Source organism: Scyliorhinus torazame, chromosome 14 (assembly GCF_047496885.1).
Source record: "Scyliorhinus torazame isolate Kashiwa2021f chromosome 14, sScyTor2.1, whole genome shotgun sequence".
Taxonomy (NCBI): Eukaryota; Metazoa; Chordata; class Chondrichthyes; order Carcharhiniformes; family Scyliorhinidae; genus Scyliorhinus; species Scyliorhinus torazame.
In genome coordinates, this window is record NC_092720.1 from 179,154,261 (window position 1) to 179,173,804 (window position 19,544).

At 52.1% G+C, this 19,544-nt stretch overlaps 2 protein-coding genes across 8 annotated transcripts in view; one reads left to right on the plus strand and one right to left on the minus strand.

The window, feature by feature from the left end:
- Positions 1-2,381, plus strand: part of hsd17b8 (hydroxysteroid (17-beta) dehydrogenase 8) — a 65,611-nt gene extending 63,230 nt beyond the window's left edge. For all 4 annotated transcript variants that reach the window (XM_072475243.1, XM_072475247.1, XM_072475245.1 and 1 more), the window contains one exon: positions 1,644-2,381. In XM_072475243.1, the coding sequence (XP_072331344.1) occupies positions 1,644-1,660 (17 nt within the window). In that variant the 3' untranslated portion in view covers positions 1,661-2,381. The remainder of the gene's footprint in view (positions 1-1,643) is intronic.
- On the minus strand, positions 2,313-16,731 carry bbs10 (Bardet-Biedl syndrome 10). Of its 4 annotated transcripts, none has more exons than XM_072475239.1 (4): positions 16,649-16,731; positions 12,920-13,005; positions 11,852-12,061; positions 2,313-6,773 (listed from the first exon to the last, which is right to left on the minus strand). In XM_072475239.1, exons 3-4 carry the CDS (start codon positions 12,022-12,024, stop codon positions 4,931-4,933), a joined length of 2,016 nt encoding a protein of 671 aa, XP_072331340.1. In that variant the 5' UTR covers positions 12,025-12,061; positions 12,920-13,005; positions 16,649-16,731; the 3' UTR covers positions 2,313-4,930. The 4 variants fall into 4 exon arrangements, with proteins under 4 accessions (XP_072331340.1, XP_072331343.1, XP_072331341.1 ...); XM_072475242.1 differs by having other exon boundaries at positions 16,660-16,720; XM_072475240.1 differs by lacking the exon at positions 16,649-16,731 and adding an exon at positions 16,442-16,638.
- Between the last annotated feature and the right edge of the window lie 2,813 nt (positions 16,732-19,544).

Here is a 19,544-nt window from a genome sequence, read left to right on the forward strand (position 1 = left end):
CATATGATGGAGGAATAATGCATCAGCTTTCTTTTACCCTCAGCAAGTTTATTGTGCGTCCAACTTGACAAGGATACAAACTCCAGATAATTTCCCCGCAGCAACTGTTCAAGCTGTGTCCATTTTTACTCTTTTAGTGGTTGAGCCCATAACCATCATATCATAGAAGTTACAGTGCAGAATGCCATTCGGCCCATCGAGTCTGCACCGGCTCTTGGAAAGAGCACCCTACCCAAGGTTAACACCTCCACCCAATCCCCATAACCCAGTAACCCTACCCAACACTAAGGGAAATTTTGGACACTAAGGGCAATTTATCATGGCCAATCCACCTAACCTGCACATCTTTGGACTGGGAGGGACCCGGAGGAAACCCACGCGCACACGGGGAGGATGTGCAGACTCCGCACAGACAGTGACCCAAGCCAGAATCGAACCTGGGACCCTGGAGCTGTGAAGCAATTGTGCTATCCACAATGCTACCGTGCTGCCCACGTCTTATTTTCACCTGCCTTTAAGCAATCAGCTTAACAATGTGATTGTCTCAGCCTGCACTTGCTGATACATTAACATTGTCACAGGCTAGGAGAGATTAATCTGCGTTCATGTAGCTTTTGAGACATTGCAAGGTGCTTCACCGGAGCGTTACCAAAGGTTGACGCTGAGACACGGTCAAAAAACCTTAGGTCTGATGACCAAAAGGTTTGAGGAGTGGGTAGATCAAGAGTGTCTTATAGGAGACGAGAGATTTTGGGAGAGAACGTCAGAGTCTTGAAAGCTGAGGCAGCTAGGTGGGGGCATGCTGACCAATATCTGCGAGTGGTGAAATGTGCGGAGGCTTAAAGGCTGGATTTTTGAGGAACGCAGAGATCTCAGAGGATTGGAGGGAGTTTGAGGTGGGTGGGTGGTGCAAGGCCATGGAGATCGAGTAAATTACTCCTGGCTGTCACTCAAAAGGAGTTAATCAGACATTTTGAAAGGGAACGCCCAGAAATCAGCAAATTATGAATGGAACGTCCATTGTTAGCAGCATTGAGGCTCCTCCTCCTGAAGGATGAAATGCACAGAGACTCACCACGCATCTCCACACTCTTCAAAGTACCATGGCTGCACCAATTTTGGGAATGTCTTGAGGTTTCATATTTTTATAATCTGGCGGGGGCTGGGCAGGCAGACTGCAAAAATAAGACATGGATCTGAATCCCCTACCCCCGATCCCCACAAGTGGATGTGGTGAGGATGATTCCTTTTGTGGGAGTATCTGGAACTAGGGGTCACTGTTTAAAAATAAGAGGTTGGTCATTTAAAACTGAGATGAGGTCAAATATTTTCTGAGGGATCGTGATTCTTTGGGACTCCCTGAAATGGCGGTGGATGCAGGGTCTTTGCATATCTTTAAGGCAGAGGTGGACAGATTCTTGGTGAGCAATGAGTGATGATAGGTTATCGGGGGGTTAGCCAGGATGCAGATTTGAGGTTACTGTCAGATCAGCCTTGGATTATTAAATAGTGGAGCAGGCTCAAGGGGCAGAATGGCCAAACTCCTGCTCCTCGTTTGTATATATTCTGCTGGAAATTAGATCCGGGCTCGTGGTAAAAGGAAGGATCCTCAACTAATAGCATTTGTGCAATTTCTGTTCCAGGAGGGCTTTTCATGTGACGTTCAAACAAAGTACAGGAAGCCGAGAGAACAAATGGCCGGAACTGGCAGCACCGGGACATCTTGATGGGATTTGGCTAGTGGATCCCGCAGCTCATTAGAAACCTGTTCCCTGACAGCCACCCTCCCCCTTCCCTCTCAAGTGCCTATTCACCAGCGTTGCCTGCACAGCGGGTATCACCTGACTGTCGCCGGTGTAACAGGAACGTATGGTCGTACCCTGGTCAGATGTGTACTATCGAGGAATACTATCGAGGAAAGGTGAGGATCAGTGGGGACAGGAACCCGGCCCTGATGTTCCCCACTCGGCATAAAATGGGGCCGAACTCGAGGCTCACTGGGTCAACCCTCTGAACCACCGCGGTGAACTTTGGCAGTCAGCGAGCTCACTCTGGGGTATTAATCAGAGGACGTTTGTGATGGGAAATCCAAGCCTGCGAAGGTCATCTGAACTATGATTCACATTGCCCTACAAACCAGACCAGCGATCCGCAGCACACCCCACTATCTCTGGGAACTTGTTTCTAAAACTGGGTATTGACGGCAGCTTATGATTCTGGGGCAGGTTTCCCTGTTGAGCAGATCCACTCTGGAACCCACGCTATTTCCTGTGCCTCTGGTGCCTCGATACGAATGCTCTGACAACTCGCTGTACAATTGTGTAATTTTTATTATCAAAACATTGTCAATAAACTCAATCGACTGAAATCTTCTGAATAAAGCTGAGTCTGTGCCTCACTTGTCTGGAGAGTTTCTGATAATGGTACCAGTATTTTTGATTGTCCACCAGGGTTGGAACTGAGGTGGTCACGCTGTTCGGAATTAGTGTTCCTGGATCATTGTCCCATTGTCTCCGGGACGGCAGTGGGGTTGGCAACCCGCTCGGTCCCAATTAACGGCTTGTTAAGCACTTTAAAGAAGCTTGTTAAAGAGCCAGGGAAGGCGACTTTCTATCTGTAAATCACTGAACACCAATATTCTCATGCTCGGCTGTCAGGCCAATCCAATGTGGCCAGAAGGTAAAGGCTTCTTTTTAATGTGAAGTGGAATTGACACCAGGGGAGTGTCCTTCACCTCACTCATATGGGTAGCTCAGTGGTTAGCACTGTTGCTTCACAGCGCCAGGGACCGAGGTTCGATTCCCGGCTTGGGTCACTGACTGTGCGGAGTCTGCACGTTCTCCCTGGGTCTTCGTGTGTTTCCAACGGAGGCTCCTCTTTCCTCCCACAAGTCCCGAAAGACATGTTTGTTAGGTGAATTGGACATTCTGAATTCTCCCAGTGTACCCGAACAGGTGTCGGAGTGTGGCAACTAGAGGATTTTCACAGTAACTTCATTGCAGTGTTAATGTAAGCCTACTTGTGACACTAAGATTATTATATCCAGCTCACCCTGCAAACCTGACTCTCATCCTGACCCCCGCATTCCCAGCGCCAGCCATGGTTTAATGGCAGCAGTACCCCTGACCACACCCACAAGGGGCCTTTAAGCAAGACATGCCTAAACTCTCAGTTAAGTGGAGTTGGGTGGAGTTGGGTGGGGAGGAATATGAATAGCATAGGGATGAATTGTGTGCACCAACACTATCTTAACTTTTGTCTCAACTTGGTTTGAATTGGAGTTTGAAGCATATGGTCACGCTCACGTTTTTGTGCGTTTCTGTGTGCAACCACTGCCTTTGAGTTTCACCCATGTGTGTGTGCACAAGCACCTGCCTGTGTGCATGTCTGGCAGCTGCCTGTGTGTGTGAGACACCTGTGTGTTTGAGTGCACGCAAGCACCTGCCTGTGTGTCTGTCAACATCCAGTTGTGTGTATGCAAGCACTCGCCTCCAGATGTGTGCGAACACCCAGTTGTCTATGTGCGAACACCCGTATGTGCGCGAACATCCAGATGTGTGTGCTATGCATGTATGTATAATACCGGTGTGTGCAAACATCCGTATGCATGTATGTGCGCAAGCACCTGCTTGTGTTTATAAGACTGCGTATGTGTCAGACACTAGCTGACCAACAGAAATCTGTACAATCAATCCATGCACTCGTCTCAGTAACGATCATTCTGAGCATCATACTCTGATCATGTGTTTCATACCACTGCCATGTCTCCTTGAACAGACTTCTCAAGTGTCGCATCTACTCCGCTGTTAAAGGTGCGGAGTGACCCGTGTTTTAAATATTCTAATAACCTTCAAGAATGGGAGAGAAGAAATCGCTTTTGGGTTTCAGCTCGCACGTTTCAACAGGTCTTCCGAAAATTCCAGTGAGTTGGAGAAATAGTTGGCAAGGTGAGCAGGGGTATCGGGAAAGAGCAGCAGAACTAGACTGTTTGAATAGGCCTTTCAAAGAGGCAGGCATGATGGGCCGAAATGTCTTCCGTGCTGTGTGATACGATGGAATGGCAGCTTTTTAGCAACACAAAAGTGTGACGGCTCTCTGTGATAGGTGCTCCCGGTGACGACTTTCTCGGTGACGGGGCTCTTGGTAATTGGCGCTCTCGGTGATTGCCACTCCAACTGATGACTCTCCGTGATTGGCACTCCCAGTGATGACAATCAATCCATGCACTCGTCTCAGTAACGATCATTCTGAGCATCATACTCTGATCATGTGTTTCATACCACTGCCATGTCTCCTTGAACAGACTTCTCAAGTCGCATCTACTCCGCTGTTAAAGGTGCGGAGTGACCCGTGTTTTAAATATTCTAATAACCTTCAAGAATGGGAGAGAAGAAATCGCTTTTGGGTTTCAGCTCGCACGTTTCAACAGGTCTTCCGAAAATTCCAGTGAGTTGGAGAAATAGTTGGCAAGGTGAGCAGGGGTATCGGGAAAGAGCAGCAGAACTAGACTGTTTGAATAGGCCTTTCAAAGAGGCAGGCATGATGGGCCGAAATGTCTTCCGTGCTGTGTGATACGATGGAATGGCAGCTTTTTAGCAACACAAAAGTGTGACGGCTCTCTGTGATAGGTGCTCCCGGTGACGACTTTCTCGGTGACGGGGCTCTTGGTGATTGGCGCTCCCGGTGATGACACGTGGTAATTGGCGCTCCCGGTGATGACTCAGTGATTGGCACTCCAGGTGAAGGGGCTCGCGGTGATTAGCTCTCCCTGTGATGGAGTCCCCCGGTGACATAGTTCTGACGGTGATGGGTTGCCCGGGTGACGTATGCCTCTCCCGGAGATGGAGCTGGCAACGGTGACAGGGCTCTCAAAGTGACAGATTCTCCAGAAGACCAACAGCTCAGGGTGATGGGTGCCCCCGCAGCTGGTTTACTCTGCCACCTCACTTCCGGTCGGCAGTTTGTTCCCGAGCTTGCCGCGGACAGCGATGACACGGTCGATGGCTAGCAGGCGCCTCAAGCACCGGATCACGGAAACCAGCAGGCACTGCTTGGCAGCCACCACCTCTAGGGGCCCGTCAACCACTGCCGGAACTCCCTGCTCCCGAAGATTGGCTGCAAAATTGGTGTGGGCCTGGAGGAAGTCCCTGCCTCGGTCTGCCCTTGGGTGAAGGTGCCTGGGGACATTAAGCAAGGCGTCCGCAACAATCCTGCACGCCGCCCTCACGTCAGGCTGCTGTTGGCTGTCGGCCTCTCGCTGGAGGTAGTGATGCATCAGGAACTCGAAGGTGCCACCTGGGGGCAGTACCCTACCAGCTGGCAGTTCACATTCGCTCAGCTCCCAGGGCTCTCGCCGAGCTAGTTGGTCTACTGGCTGATGGTGCTTCCCACCCTTACCTCCAGTGCCCAGCATGCCCTCAGTTAGATCCTCGGCTTTGCCTGGCTCCCACATTCCCTGTTTCTCGCACTCTTGTCCAAAGTCTCTCGTCCCTCGTATCTCGCTCCCTATCTTCAGGTCCTCAGTCTCCTGTCTCTCACTCTCTCTCTCCAGATCTCCAGTTTCCTGTCTCTCGCTCCCTCTCTCCAGGTTTCCAGTTTCCTGTCTCATGCCCCCTTTAGCCAGATTCCCAGTTCCCTGTTTTCCACTCTCTCTCTCCAGGTCTCCAGTTCCCTGTCTCTCGCTCCCTTTCTCCAGGTCCCCTGTCCACAGTTTCTTGCTCTCTCTATCGTGATGCCCAGGGTGGGGCAGCAGGAACCTCAACAGTTTGAAAGCACCGTGGATGGCATCACGGTGTTGCATTGCCAGCCCCAGGGCAGGCGCGCATACTGCCAGGGAGTGGGCTCGCAAGCCGCAGCAGCCCAGGAAACCCACCAGGACCTGCTCATGGGTCCCAAGAGGGGCCGGTCTGGCAAAACCGGCGGGCACGGTGTCTGCTGGCCGGGCATCCGCCACCTGGGAGAGTGGTCCCACCCCCGTCAACCTCCTGACCAGGCACAGGTCCTCGTCCGGTAGGCAGTCCACCACCGAGAGGCCCTGCCGGCGGGCCAGTTCCAGCACGCAGGCCGGTTGCCGGGACCCCGATAGCAACAGCCCCACCCCCAGGGCCCGCAGGCGGGCCAGGGCCTCCTCCGCCCTGGCTCGTGCCCAGTCCCGAGCCTCCGCCAGCCCGGCAGCCGACTCCAGCTGCAGGGTGTAACCAGCCTCGGTCAGAGGGGGTAGCAGGCTACCGTCTACAACCAGAACTCTAGTCTCACCCTGGCCACAGAGCAGTGAGAAGCCCCGGCTCAGCAGCAGCCCCTCCAGCACCCTGCTGCTGCCCACGGGCAAGCCGGGCACTGTAACGTGCAGGCCGGGGAAGCAGTTTGCTGCCAAGTTCAGGGCCGGCTCCATCTCCCCATCCCCCAGGCGCTGGAGGAAGTCGCAGGCCAGCTGTGTCAGGAAGGGGGTGTGGGACGGGCTGACCTTGCCCCCGAAGTAGGCAGCCAGGACCCGAGCGGCCTGTTCCCTGGGCAGGAGGGGGTGCCCGCTGGAGAGGCAGAGGGCTGAGCCGCAGCGGGGGGCCAGGTGCCTCGCCAGTACCGGTTCCAGCACCTCCTGCACCAGCTTGGCCAGCCCTCGAGCTAGCCAGAGTCGCTGGGCCCCATGGTGGGCGGGCAGCCCATCTCCAATCTCCGCACGCGATGCCCGCAGCATGGCGGCCAGCAACAGGATGAAGGACTTGGCTCCGTCTCCGGCGAGGCTGCAGTGAGCCGACACACACTGAACCATCAACCTGCAATGGGGAAAGACAGAAAACTTTCAGCTAAAGGCCATAACTCGTCAAAGAGAATCAGCAATAAACCCCCCACCCGAACTCACATTCCGCAACTCCAATCCTCTAAACCCCCACCCCTAACTCACATCCCTGATATCCCATTCTATAAACCCCCCATCCCCAAACTCCCATCCTCTAAACCCCCCCATCCCCAACTCCCATCCTCTAAACCCCCCATCCCCAACTCCCATCCTCTAAACCTCCCCATCCCCAACTCGCATCCCCAACTCCCATCCTCTAAACCCCCCATCCCCAACTCCCATCCTCTAAACCCCCCATCCCCAACTCCCATCCTCTAAACCTCCCCATCCCCAACTCCCATCCTCTAAACCCCCCCATCCCCAACTCCCATCCTCTAAAACCCCCCATCCCCAACTCCCATCCTCTAAACCCCCCCATCCCCAACTCCCATCCTCTAAACCTCCCCATCCCCAACTCCCATCCTCTAAACCCCCCCATTCCCAACTCCCATCCTCTAAAACCCCCCATCCACAACTCCTATCCTCTAAAACCCCCCATCCCCAACTCCCATCCTCTAAACCCCCCCATCCCCAACTCCCATCCTCTAAACCCCCCCATCCCCAACTCCCATCCTCTAAACCCCCCCCATCCCCAACTCCCATCCTCTAAACACCCCCATCCCCAACTCCCATCCTCTAAACCCCCCCATCCCCAACTCCCATCCTCTAAACCCCCCATCCCCAACCCCCATCCCATCCTCTAAACCTCCCCATCCCCAACTCGCATCCCCAACTCCCATCCTCTAAACCCCCCCCATCCCCAACTCCCATCCTCTAAACCCCCCCATCCCCAACTCCCATCCTCTAAACCCCCCCATCCCCAACTCCCATCCTCTAAACATCCCCAACTCCCATCCTCTAAACTCCCATCCTCTAAACCCCCCCATCCCCAACTCCCATCCCGAACTCCCATCCTCTAAACACCCCCATCCCCAACTCCCATCCTCTAAACCCCCCATCCCCAACTCTCATCCCCAACTCCCATCCTCTAAACCTCCCCATCCCCAACTCGCATCCCCAACTCCCATCCTCGAAACCTCCCCATCCCCAACTCCTATCCTCTAAACCCCCCCATCCCCTACTCCCATCCTCTAAACCCCCCCATCCCCAACCCCAACTCCCATCCTCTAAACCCCCCCCATCCCCAACTCCCATCCTCTAAACCCCCCCATCCCCAACTCCCATCCTCTAAACCTCCCCATCCCCAACTCCCATCCTCTAAACCCCCCCCATCCCCAACTCCCATCCTCTAAATCTCCCCATCCCCAACTCCCATCCTCTGAACCCCCCATCCCCAACTCCCATCCTCTAAACCCCCCCATCCCCAACTCCCATCCTCAAAACCCCCCCATCCCCAACTCACATCCCCAAACTCCCATCCCCAACCCCCATCCCCAACTCCCAACCTCTAAACCCCCCATCCCCATCTCCCATCCTCTAAACCCCCCCATCCCCAGCTCCCATCCTCTAAACCCCCCATCGCCAACTCCCATCCTCTAAACCCCCCATCCCCAACTCCCATCCTCTGAACCCCCCATCCCCAACTCCCATCCTCTAAACCCCCCCATCCCCAACTCCCATCCTCAAAACCCCCCATCCCCAACTCCCATCCTCTAAACCCCCCCATTCCCAACTCCCATCCTCTAAAACCCCCCATCCACAACTCCTATCCTCTAAACCCCCCCCATCCCCAACTCCCATCCTCTAAACTCCCCCATCCTCAACTCCCATCCCCAACTCCCATCCTCTAAACCCCCCCATCCCCAACTCCCATCCTCTAAACCCCCCCATCCCCAACTCCCATCCTCTAAACACCCCCATCCCCAACTCCCATCCTCTAAACCCCCCCATCCCCAACTCCCATCCTCTAAACCCCCCATCCCCAACCCCCATCCCATCCTCTAAACCTCCCCATCCCCAACTCGCATCCCCAACTCCCATCCTCTAAACCCCCCCATCCCCAACTCCCATCCTCTAAACCCACCCATCCCCAACTCCCATCCTCTAAACCCCCCCATCCCCAACTCCCATCCTCTAAACATCCCCAACTCCCATCCTCTAAACACCCCCATCCCCAACTCCCATCCTTTAAACCCCCCCATCCCCAACTCTCATCCCCAACTCCCATCCTCTAAACCTCCCCATCCCCAACTCGCATCCCCAACTCCCATCCTCTAAACCTCCCCATCCCCAACTCCTATCCTCTAAACCCCCCCATCCCCTACTCCCATCCTCTAAACCCCCCCATCCCCAACCCCAACTCCCATCCTCTAAACCCCCCCCCATCCCCAACCCCCATCCTCTAAACCCCCCCATCCCCAACTCCCATCCTCTAAACCTCCCCATCCCCAACTCCCATCCTCTAAACCCCCCCATCCCCAACTCCCATCCTCTAAATCTCCCCATCCCCAACTCCCATCCTCTAAACCTCCCCCCATCCCCAACTCACATCCCCAAACTCCCATCCCCAACCCCCATCCCCAACTCCCAACCTCTAAACCCCCCATCCCCATCTCCCATCCTCTAAACCCCCCCATCCCCAACTCCCATCCTCTAAACCCCCCCCATCCCCACCTCCATTCCCCAACCCCAGCTCCCATCCTCTAAACCCCCCATCGCCAACTCCCATCCTGTAAACCCCCCATCCCCAACTCCCATCCTCTGAACCCCCCATCCCCAACTCCCATCCTCTAAACCCCCCCATCCCCAACTCCCATCCTCTAAACCCCCCATCCCCAACTCCCATCCTCTAAACCCCCCATCCCCAAACTCCCATCCTCTAAACCCCCCCATCCCCAACTCCCATCTTCTAACCCCCCCCATCCCCAACTCCCATCCTCTAAACCCCCCATCCCCAAACTCCCATCCTCTAAACCCCCCCATCCCCAAACTCCCATCCTCTAAACCCCCCCATCCCCAACTCCCATCCTCTAAACCCCCCCATCCCCAACTCCCATCCTCTAAAACCCCCATCCCCAACTCCCATCCCCAAACTCCCATCCTCTAAACCCCCCCATCCCCAACTCCCATCCTCTAAACTCCCCATCCCCAACTCCCATTCCCTAAACCCGCCCCCCCGTCCCCAACTCCCATCCTCTAAACCCCCCCATCCCCAACTCCCATCCTCTAAAGCCCCCCATCCCCAACTCCCATCCCCCAACTCCAATCCTCTAAACTACCATCCCTAACTCTCATCCCTGATATCCCATCTCCCATCCTCTAAATCCCCATCCCCAATTCCCATCCTCTAAACCCCCCATCCCCAACTCCCATCCTCTAAACCCCCCCATCCCCAACTCCCATCCCCAAACTCCCGTCCTCTAAACCCCCCAATCTCCAACTCCCATCCCTAAACTCCCATCCTATAAACCCCCCTCATCCCCAACTCCCATCCTCTAACCCCCCCATCCCCAACTCCCATCTCCAAACTCCCATCCTCTAAACCTCCCCATCCCCAACTCCCATCCTCTAAACCGCCCCCCATCCCCAACTCCCATCCTCTAAACCCCCCCATCCCCAACTCCCATCCTCTAACCCCCCCCATCCCCAACTCCCATCTCCAAACTCCCATCCTCTAAACCTCCCCATCCCCAACTCCCATCTCGAAACTCCCATCCTCTAAACCACCCCCCCATCCCCAACTCCCATCCTCTAAACCCCCCATCCCCAACTCCCATCCTCTAACCCCCCCATCCCCAACTCCCATCTCCAAACTCCCATCCTCTAAACCTCCCCATCCCCAACTCCCATCCCCAAACTCCCATCCTCTAAACCACCCCCCCCATCCCCAACTCCCATCCTCTAAACCCCCCATCCCCAAATCCCATCCCCCAACTCCAATCCTCTAAACCCCCATCCCTAACCCACATCCCTGATATCCCATCCTCTAAACCCCCCAACCCCAACTCCCATCCTCTAAATCCCCCGATCCCCAACTCCCATCCTCTTAGCCCTCCCATCCCTAACTCACATCCCTGATATCCCATCCTCTAAGCCCCCCATCCCCAACTCCGATCCTCTAAATCCCCCCCCCATCCCCATCTCCATCCTCTAAACCCCCCATCCCCAACTCCCATCCCCAAACTCCCATGCTCTAAACCCCCCCATCCCCAACTCCCATCTTCAATCTCCCATCCCCTAAACCTTCCCCACGCAAATGCAACCCCTTATCCTCACCCTAAACCACCCAGCCCTAAACATCCCTCCCTAAATGTCACCCCTTAACCCCCATACCCAAAACCAACATCCCCAAACCCCACTCCAACCCCCAAAACCCCAAAACCTCATTCAAAACCCCCATTCTGTAAACCCCCCCCCCCATCCCCAAAATCTCACCCAAAACACCCATTCTGTAAACCCCACCCCTAAACACTGCTCCCTAAACACCAGCACCTTAAACCCCCAACTCCTAAACCTCACCATTAACCCTCAACACCAGGTGGCATTGTAGCACGGTGGTTCGCACTGTTGCTTCACAGCACCAGGGTCCCAGGTTCGATTCCCGGCTTGAGTCACTATCTGTGCGGAGTCTGCACGTTCTCCCCATGTTTGCGTGGGTTTCCTCCGGGTGCTCCGGTTTCCTCCCACAAGTCTCGAAAGATGTGCTGTTAGGTGAATTAGACATTCTGAATTCTCCCTCTGTACCCGAACAGACTCCGGAATGTGGCGACTAGGGGCTTTTCGCAGTAACTTCATTGCAGTGTTAATGTAAGCCTACTTGTGACAATAAAGATAATTATAACTTCACCCTAAATTCTCACCCCCTATACCTCCACCCCCTAAGCCATAAACCTCCTCAACCCCTAACCCTCACCCCTAAAGCCCACACCCTAAACCCCCACTCCCTTAACCCTCCACCCCCTTAAACTTCACCCCTTAAACCCCACCGCCTAACCCAGGTTAAAGGAAGCTTTAATCTGTATCTAATCCATATTACACTACAGGACCTTGATGCAAACAGGGACACTAGAATTGAGGGTATTAAAGAAGAGGTCAGAGCTGAGCTTGCGGACTGACCTGGCAGCAGGATGTTCCAGCAGCAGTGACTCCAATATTCTGCAGCCATCCTTGGTGATGAGGATATCTCCAGTGTCTCTGACCAACAGCACCTGACGTCCATGGGGCCCGAAGCATCGCACCATGATGTTCTCCAGGCTCTCGGCTGTTTGCACCAGCTTTTCAATCTCCATCACACGCTCAGCCAACGTCACACGAATCCTTATCAACCTGGAGAGCAATAGCGCACACTGAAAACCAATGAGCAAAACCTTTTTATAAATAAATTTAGAATACTCAATTTCTTTTTTGTTCCAATTAAGGGGGAAATTTAACGTGGCCAATCCACCTACCCTGCACATCTTTGGGTTCTGAGGGGGAGACCCACACAGACACGGGAAGAATTTGCAAACTCCACACGGACAGTTTCCCAGAGCCGGGATCGAATCCGGGTCCTCGGTGCCGTGAGGCAGCAGTGCTAACCCTTACAGCACTGTGCCACCGTCCAGTGAGCAAAACTAATGAAATGTTTTTTGCACAGTGAAACTGACTCTTCAGGTTAGAGTGAAGTTCCTGCTACACCGTCCTTTCAAACACTCCCAGAACAGGTACAGCTCGGGGTTATATACAGAGTCAGGCTCCCTCTACACTGTCCCCATCAAACACTCCCAGGACAGGTACAGCGCAGGGTTAGATACAGAGTAAAGGTCCCTCTACACTGTCCCCATCAAACACCCCCACGACAATTATAGCACGGGGTTTGACAGAATAAAGCTCCCTCTACACTGCCCCATCAAACATACCCGGGACAGGTAGAGCATGGGGTTAGATTCAGAGTAAAGCTCCCTCTACACTGTCCCCCTCTAACACTCCCAGAACAGGTACAACACGGGGTTAGATACAGAGTAAAGCTCCCTCTACACTGTCCCCCTCTAACACTCCCAGAACAGGTACAGCACGGGGTTAGATACAGAGTAAAATTCCCTGTACACTGTCCACAAGTATCTGTCACTGTTGAATCAACTAATTCAGCCCCACCTGGGGACTGTCTCACCTTAGAGGCTTATGTCACCTCCCACAGGTACTCACCTCCAGGCGGGGAATCTTCAAAACAATCCCTTGATGTGGGGCAGCCACTGATATTCTTCACAGGGCTGAAAAGCCATAATCTTTGCCTAGGAGAAATCAGATCACAGTGGAAGTGAGACTCGGTAAAAAGGTTCAATAAAAGTTAAGACCCTCACTTCTGGACTTCAGAACACCGCAAAGCGTTTCATAGCTAAATGCCTGTCTGAAGTGTGGCTGCCATTTTAATGTGGTCAACACAGCAGCCATTTTGTGCACAGTAGTCAGACTGAAGAGCAAGAGTAGGCCATTCGGCCATTTGACCCTGTTCTGGTCTTCCTTAAGATCTGGTTGTTGCCACAATATCCCCTTCCTGACTCTCTCTCTCTCTCTCTCCCCCCCCCCCCCCCCCCACCATGACCCTCAACTCTCTTGACTATTAAAAATCTGTCAAATTCAGTCTTGATTCAGCCTCCACTGTTTTCTGGGTAAGAGAATTTCACAGATCAACGACAATAAAAGAAAATAAATTCTCCTCATCTCCAACTTTATTGCTGGGAGTGGGGGTGGTAGTATCCACCCACTGAAAGAACCAACCCGTTAACCACCCTGCCAAGGCCCCTCAGGGTTTTTTCTGTTTCGAGAAGATCACCTCCCATTCTACGAACTCCAGTGGTATAGGCCCAGCCTGTTGAGCAACCTCCCACAAATGTGACACAACTGCAACAATTCTCTCAGCGAGCTTCACTCAGGGATGAAGAATTTCCCCCTATTCTTCTCCAAGTTAACGGCAGTGGGATATTTTATGTCACCTTCTGGGGTGGGGTAGGTGGGGAGCAAACGTAAGTCCTTACGCCAAAGACAGTCAGCACTCCCGCCATGCTGCACTGGGTGTGTCAGCCTCCATTTTGTGCTCAAGTTTTTGGCTCGGGATTTGAACCAACAACATTCCGGCTCGGGTTTGAAACCGCTACACCCGAGCCAAGGCCCGTCACTCAGAAACAGAGGGTTTTGTTGGGTTTCTGATGGACAGCATCCAACACAAATGAGTGCTTCAACTGTATGGTGGCATGGTTCGAACCCATCTTTGGTACAAGCCAGTTTCTGTTAACGTTCAAGGCTATGGGCCAAGTGCTGGCAAGTGGGATTAGGTGGGTAGGTCAGTGCCTTTCATGCGTCGGTGCAGATTCGATGGACGGAAGGGCTCTTCTGCACTGTGGTATTCTGTGATTCTGGTCAATGAGACACAGTGGATTTATTAAACCCAGTCAACAGAACAGGGAAGAGTGACATTGATGCTGATCCTGAGCAGCAAAGAACAGAGTTCCAGGCAACATCATCAACTTGCATTTATATGGTCAATTGTCAACCTCGACAGTGTCTTCCTGCACTGTCGCCATTGTTAATAATCCAGAAATCCAGCTGGTGAAGGATAGAACTGGAGCCAATCTTCATACACTTTTTCAAGCATTTATTTAGAGTCACCCAGTACAAGCAAGCACCTCCTCACCCGCCTAGTTTTGGTCTATCCCGAATTCACAAGTTCATAGTGATGTGGGACGATTTGCATCCACCCATGAGGGCAGACCTGGCCTCAGTTTAACATCTGATGCGTTGTTCAGTGGTGGTTTCACTCCACAGAACGGTGCAGAAGGCGATCCATCAAGCCTGAATCGTCTTTTTGCAAAGCAATCCCACTCCTGGGCTCACTCTCTCTCCATATTCCTGCAATTTTCTCCTGCTGCAAGTATCTACGCAGCTCCTTTCTGTGGCTCAGTTGGTAGTACTCATCTTTGTGTCTGAAGGTTGTGGGTTCAAAACTCACTCCAGGACTTGAGTTCAAAAGTCAAAATGCTGACACCAAACCCTCTCCAACCCCTCATCATGCAGGACTGAGGAAGTACAGCACTATTTAAGGTGCCTTCTTTAGGATTAGACATTATATGTGCCCTATCGAGTAGCAATATGAAAGATCACATGGCAGGGGAAAAGCTATTCCTGGTGCCCTGACCTGTATCTACCCCTGAACCAACATCACCAAGGAGTGAATTATTCGATCATTATCACGTAGCAGCCACATTTCCTTCAGGACGAGGGTGCTTCGAATGGGATTGCCAACCAAAATTAAATGCGTTCCTGGCGGATTCATCACATAGGATTCTCCCCACTCCATCACCCTGCCCTCTGACCATTAGTCGACCACAGCACATCCATCCTTGTGATGTTTACCTCCTTCCTAAAGCCAATCGGAAAGCAAATGATAAGACTCCTTACCCAATCAGACGATGCTTGACTGTCCAGTCAAACACAGTGTTGTCCCCTAACCCCACACCACCACCTTCAATTTTCAATACTTTCACAACTGGTGAAGAGAATTGGAGATAATGAAAATGACAGAAAGCAAGAAGAAAATAATGTTCTGACGAAGAGACGATGGACTCGAACCATTCCAACTCCAGTTTCTCTCCTGATAAATGCTGGCAGACCTTGCAGAGCTTTTCTCAGCCCTGTGATCTTTTTAGAAAAAAAATTGAGAGTACCTAATTAATTTTTTCCAATTAAGGGGCAATTTAGTGTGGCCAATCCACCTACCCTGCACACACATCTTTGGGTTGTGGGGGCGAAACCCACGCAAACACAGGGAGAATGTACAAACTCCACACGGACGGTGACCCAGAGCCAGGATCGAACCTGGGACCTCGGCGCCGTGAGGCAGCAGTGCTAAACTGTGCCACCGTGCTGCCCTCGCCCCGTGTTCTTGTTTGGAAAAAAATTAAGCAATCTTTTTTTAAAAAGAATGTCCCAGTGAATTTTCTGCAGGGGTCACCGAGGCTTGATCACACCTCCATTCCAAAAGAGGTTCCAGGGTCCACAGGCCAATCCTGGCGGGTTGTGGTTGCCCAGTGTTTGAGGGGTGGCTCGATGAGAAACTTTGGGACCTTCTGGGATGGTGAATGGCCGCTGTAGGGGTGCTTGCTTCTCCCTTTCTGAAGGTTGGGCTATCGAAACAGAAATGTAATAGTGCCTGGAAAACTCAGTGAGTTTAGCTGTAACTGTGGAGAGAGAAGCAGAGTTAAAGTTTCAAGCCATAGGAGTCAGAGTTTTTACAGGACAGAGGGGGAGGGGGGCCCGGGCAGCATGGTGACACAGTGGTTAGAACTGCCACCCCGCAGCGTCAGTGACCCATGGTGATTCCGGCCTTGGGTGACTGCGTAGTTTGCAAGTTCTCCCCATGTCTGCGTGGGTTTCCTCCGGGTGCTCCGGTTTCCTCCCGCAGTCCAATGTGTGGATTAGGTGGATTGGCCATGATAAATTACCCCTCAGTATCCAAAAGATGTGCAGGAAAAGTGGGGTTACAGGGATAGGACCAATGTCGGGCCTGGGTTGGGGGGGCTCTTTCAGATGGTTGCTGCAGACTGGATGGGCCAAATAGCCTCCTACATTGTAGGGATTCTATGGGAAGATGCCGCTCGGCCCATCATGCCCTTGCCAGCCATCCAGTCCAATATGACCCATCTGCAGAGCTGGCTCTTGAGAGTTACTGACCTTCTGATTGCACCTGATGGTGTGAACGATATGATATAAATTGTAATGCTGGGGAAGGGGGGGGGGGGGGGGGGGCTCAGTGATAACCTCTCCCTCAGCCTCTATGACTCACACAAGGAGCTGGGCTCAGCCAACCGTTCCCCCTCCCCCTTAACCTTCCCTAAGTGACTGCGGTCTCGTCCCCTAGGCCTTAGCTTAACCTTTCACCTCGGCTGTACCCGGATGGGATGTTTTATTCTCTCCCTCAGGCGGTTCCACGGCCACCCCGGCGACGCCAGGACCCCCCCGCCCCGGGCCCTCTAACCCACGTGACCGCGCGGTGGCGCCGCGCCCGCGCGCCGATCAGTCCGATGGGGGCGGCCATCCAAGTGAAGGAGAGCTATAGCGGCCAGCTTGGTGAGGGAAAGTGTCCGGTCGGCCATATTAGTGAAGGGAAAAATGTCGGGTGGCCACCTTGGTGAAGGAGAGGGCGTTGGGCCATTTTAGTAAAGGAAGATTGGGTCGGCCATCTTGGTGGGGGATATATAGGGTAAAAGAGACTTGGAACATTTCAGAAGATGATAAAATATAGGACTGGCGAAATATGACCCTTCCACCTAATCCCTGCTCTCCACAATTTCACCCAACTCTCTACAATATTAGCACTCAACTCTCTACAATTTGCACTCAACCCTCCACAATTTCACCCAACTCTCCAAAATTGCAACCCAACTCTCTACAATTGCCACCTGTAATAACCCTCAGGAGACCCATGGGAACAAATCGTGGAATATGATTTCCCTCGCTAGTGGGTGGAGGCCCATCCAGCTGGGGCTCCTAAGTCCACCGAATAAAAGTGGGACTGGGACCGGCGTAATCAGTAGTTCCGATTGGAGCTTTTGAACTGTAGGCGATGGTGTGCGGCCTTTACTTTGTGTTGGTTTCTTAAATACTGTTCAACTTAACTTCTAGGGCCTCCTGAGCTTTTATATCGCCCAACTCTTTACAATTACCACATGTGGTCTATTCAAGATCAGTCTGCAGGCTTTGGCAGTTCAATCAAAACGTAGAGCTTTATTTGGAAGATGTTAATGCTGCAGGCCGCGATATTAGACTGCACGTTTGGCTGCGCAGTATTGTGACATCCGACAAAATCACGCAGTCGTTCACTTAAAGTGCCCCTGTTCAGCTACAAGGCTGCTTGTGAGGAAATACTAAGAACACTATGTCTACACAACACTCCCTCCTTTAAATCAAAGGTCCTTAACACAATAAATGGGAGGCAATGGAGTAGTGGTATCGGGTACCATCACTGGACGAGTAAACTAGAGACGCAGAGTAATGATTATCTTAACCGGAAGCAACGTATTGACTTGGTGTTTGATTCGCAACTGAGGTGCTGTTTTCTCCAATTGGTTTGGTTAGTGTCCGGTTCTCGGTAAGGTAAAGGTCGACTCTTGGCACAACTGGATTTGGCTTCTCTGTCATTTCTTCTTTTGGCCGATTGGTACTTGTCGCCAAAAGTTGATCCGCATGCCTCCTCCATATTACCTTGTCTTAGGTTTGTACGGAGTAGGAGACCAGTCCTGTCTGTGCTAAGATGGTTACAGGTATCCACTTTTCACTTGTGTAATTTCTTGCCAGAACATCTTGACCCTAGTGAAAAACACAATGTTTTACCTTGTTCTCCCACCATATGACCTGAACCTGCTGCTTTTTCTCGACTATTTATTTTGTCTGGTGTGGTTTTAGCAAATCGAATGCTGTGCGTAGTTGACGTATTTTAACCATTAGCAATGCCGGGGAAACTTTGGTTGTTGAGTGCACAGTACTCCTGTACGCGAGCAGGAATTGATTCTACCATTTCGACAATGAACCCTGTTCTCTAGTTACCTTCAACAAATATTTCATTGTCTGTACACAACGTTCTGCCAGCCCATTTGTGGCGGGGTGATAAGAAGCGGACTGGATGTGTTGAATTCAAGTAGTTCGTATAGTTTATGAACTCTTGAGATGTGAACTGCGGCCCCATTATCGCTCATCAGTTGTTCAGGGTAATCAAATCTGCTGAAGATTTCACCCAATCTCTCAATTGTTATCTCTGATGATGCTGACTTCATGATGGCGACTTCAGGCCATTTCGAGTGAGCATAAAATAGAGAAACATGCGTCCTTCAAACGGTCCGGCCTAATCAACATGTATCCATTGCCAGGCCTCTTCTGGCCAATCCCATGGCTGCAATGGGGCTGATGGTAGCAGGTTCCTCACTTTTGCACAAGACAAACATATTCCCGCCTTCTCCTCGATTTCGCCATCTAGCTCAGCCACCAAAAATAGCTCATGGCTATCTCCTTCAACGTAACAATACCACAGTGGCCTTTGTGTGATTGATTTAATACACATTTTCTTAAGAATGGTGGAATGATGACTCTCATTCCCTAGAGGAGGCAACATGCCTGTACGGATAACTCAAGTCTTCGGGTAGAATATGGCTTTAACTCAGGGTTTTCTCCTGAAGCCTTGCCTCAAAGCAGCATGTCCATGACGTCTAACAGTACTGGATCACTTCTGGTATGCTTCTTCACCTGTCCTATGGTTATCGGCTTGCTGAAAGTAAAAAATGTTTCCACACAAACTGCTGATCAAGAAACTATTTGGGAAGGGTCGTCGGGAGAGTCCATCTGTGATCCAGTAGAACCATAAAAAATAGGAGCAGGAGGAAGCCATTCGGCCATTCGAGCCTGCTCCACCATCCATTACGATCATAGTAATGATGGCTGGCCATCCAACTCAATCATGTCAGGCTCACGCAGCTAGTTTCAGGTTTAGGGTGGCACAGTGAACATAGAACATTACAGCGCAGTACAGGCCCTTCGGCCCTCGATGTTGCGCCGACCTGTGAAACCACTCTAAAGCACATCTTACACTATTCCCTTATCGTCCATATGTCTATCCAATGACCATTTGAATGTCCTTCGTGTTGGCGAGTCCACTACTGTTGCAGGCAGGGCATTCCACACCTTTACTACTCTCTGAGTAAAGAACATACCTCTGACATCTGTCCTATATCTATCTCCCCTCAATTTAAAGCTATGTCCCCTCGTGCTAGACATCACCATCCAA

Coding starts and splice junctions, on each gene's coding strand:
- bbs10 (XM_072475239.1), bottom strand. CDS start 12,024: ATGGAGATTGAAAAGCTGGTGCAAACAGCCGAGAGCCTGGAGAACATC. Junction 6,774..11,851: donor CTGGAACATCCTGCTGCCAG/GTCAGTCCGCAA, acceptor TCCCCATTGCAG/GTTGATGGTTCAGTGTGTGT.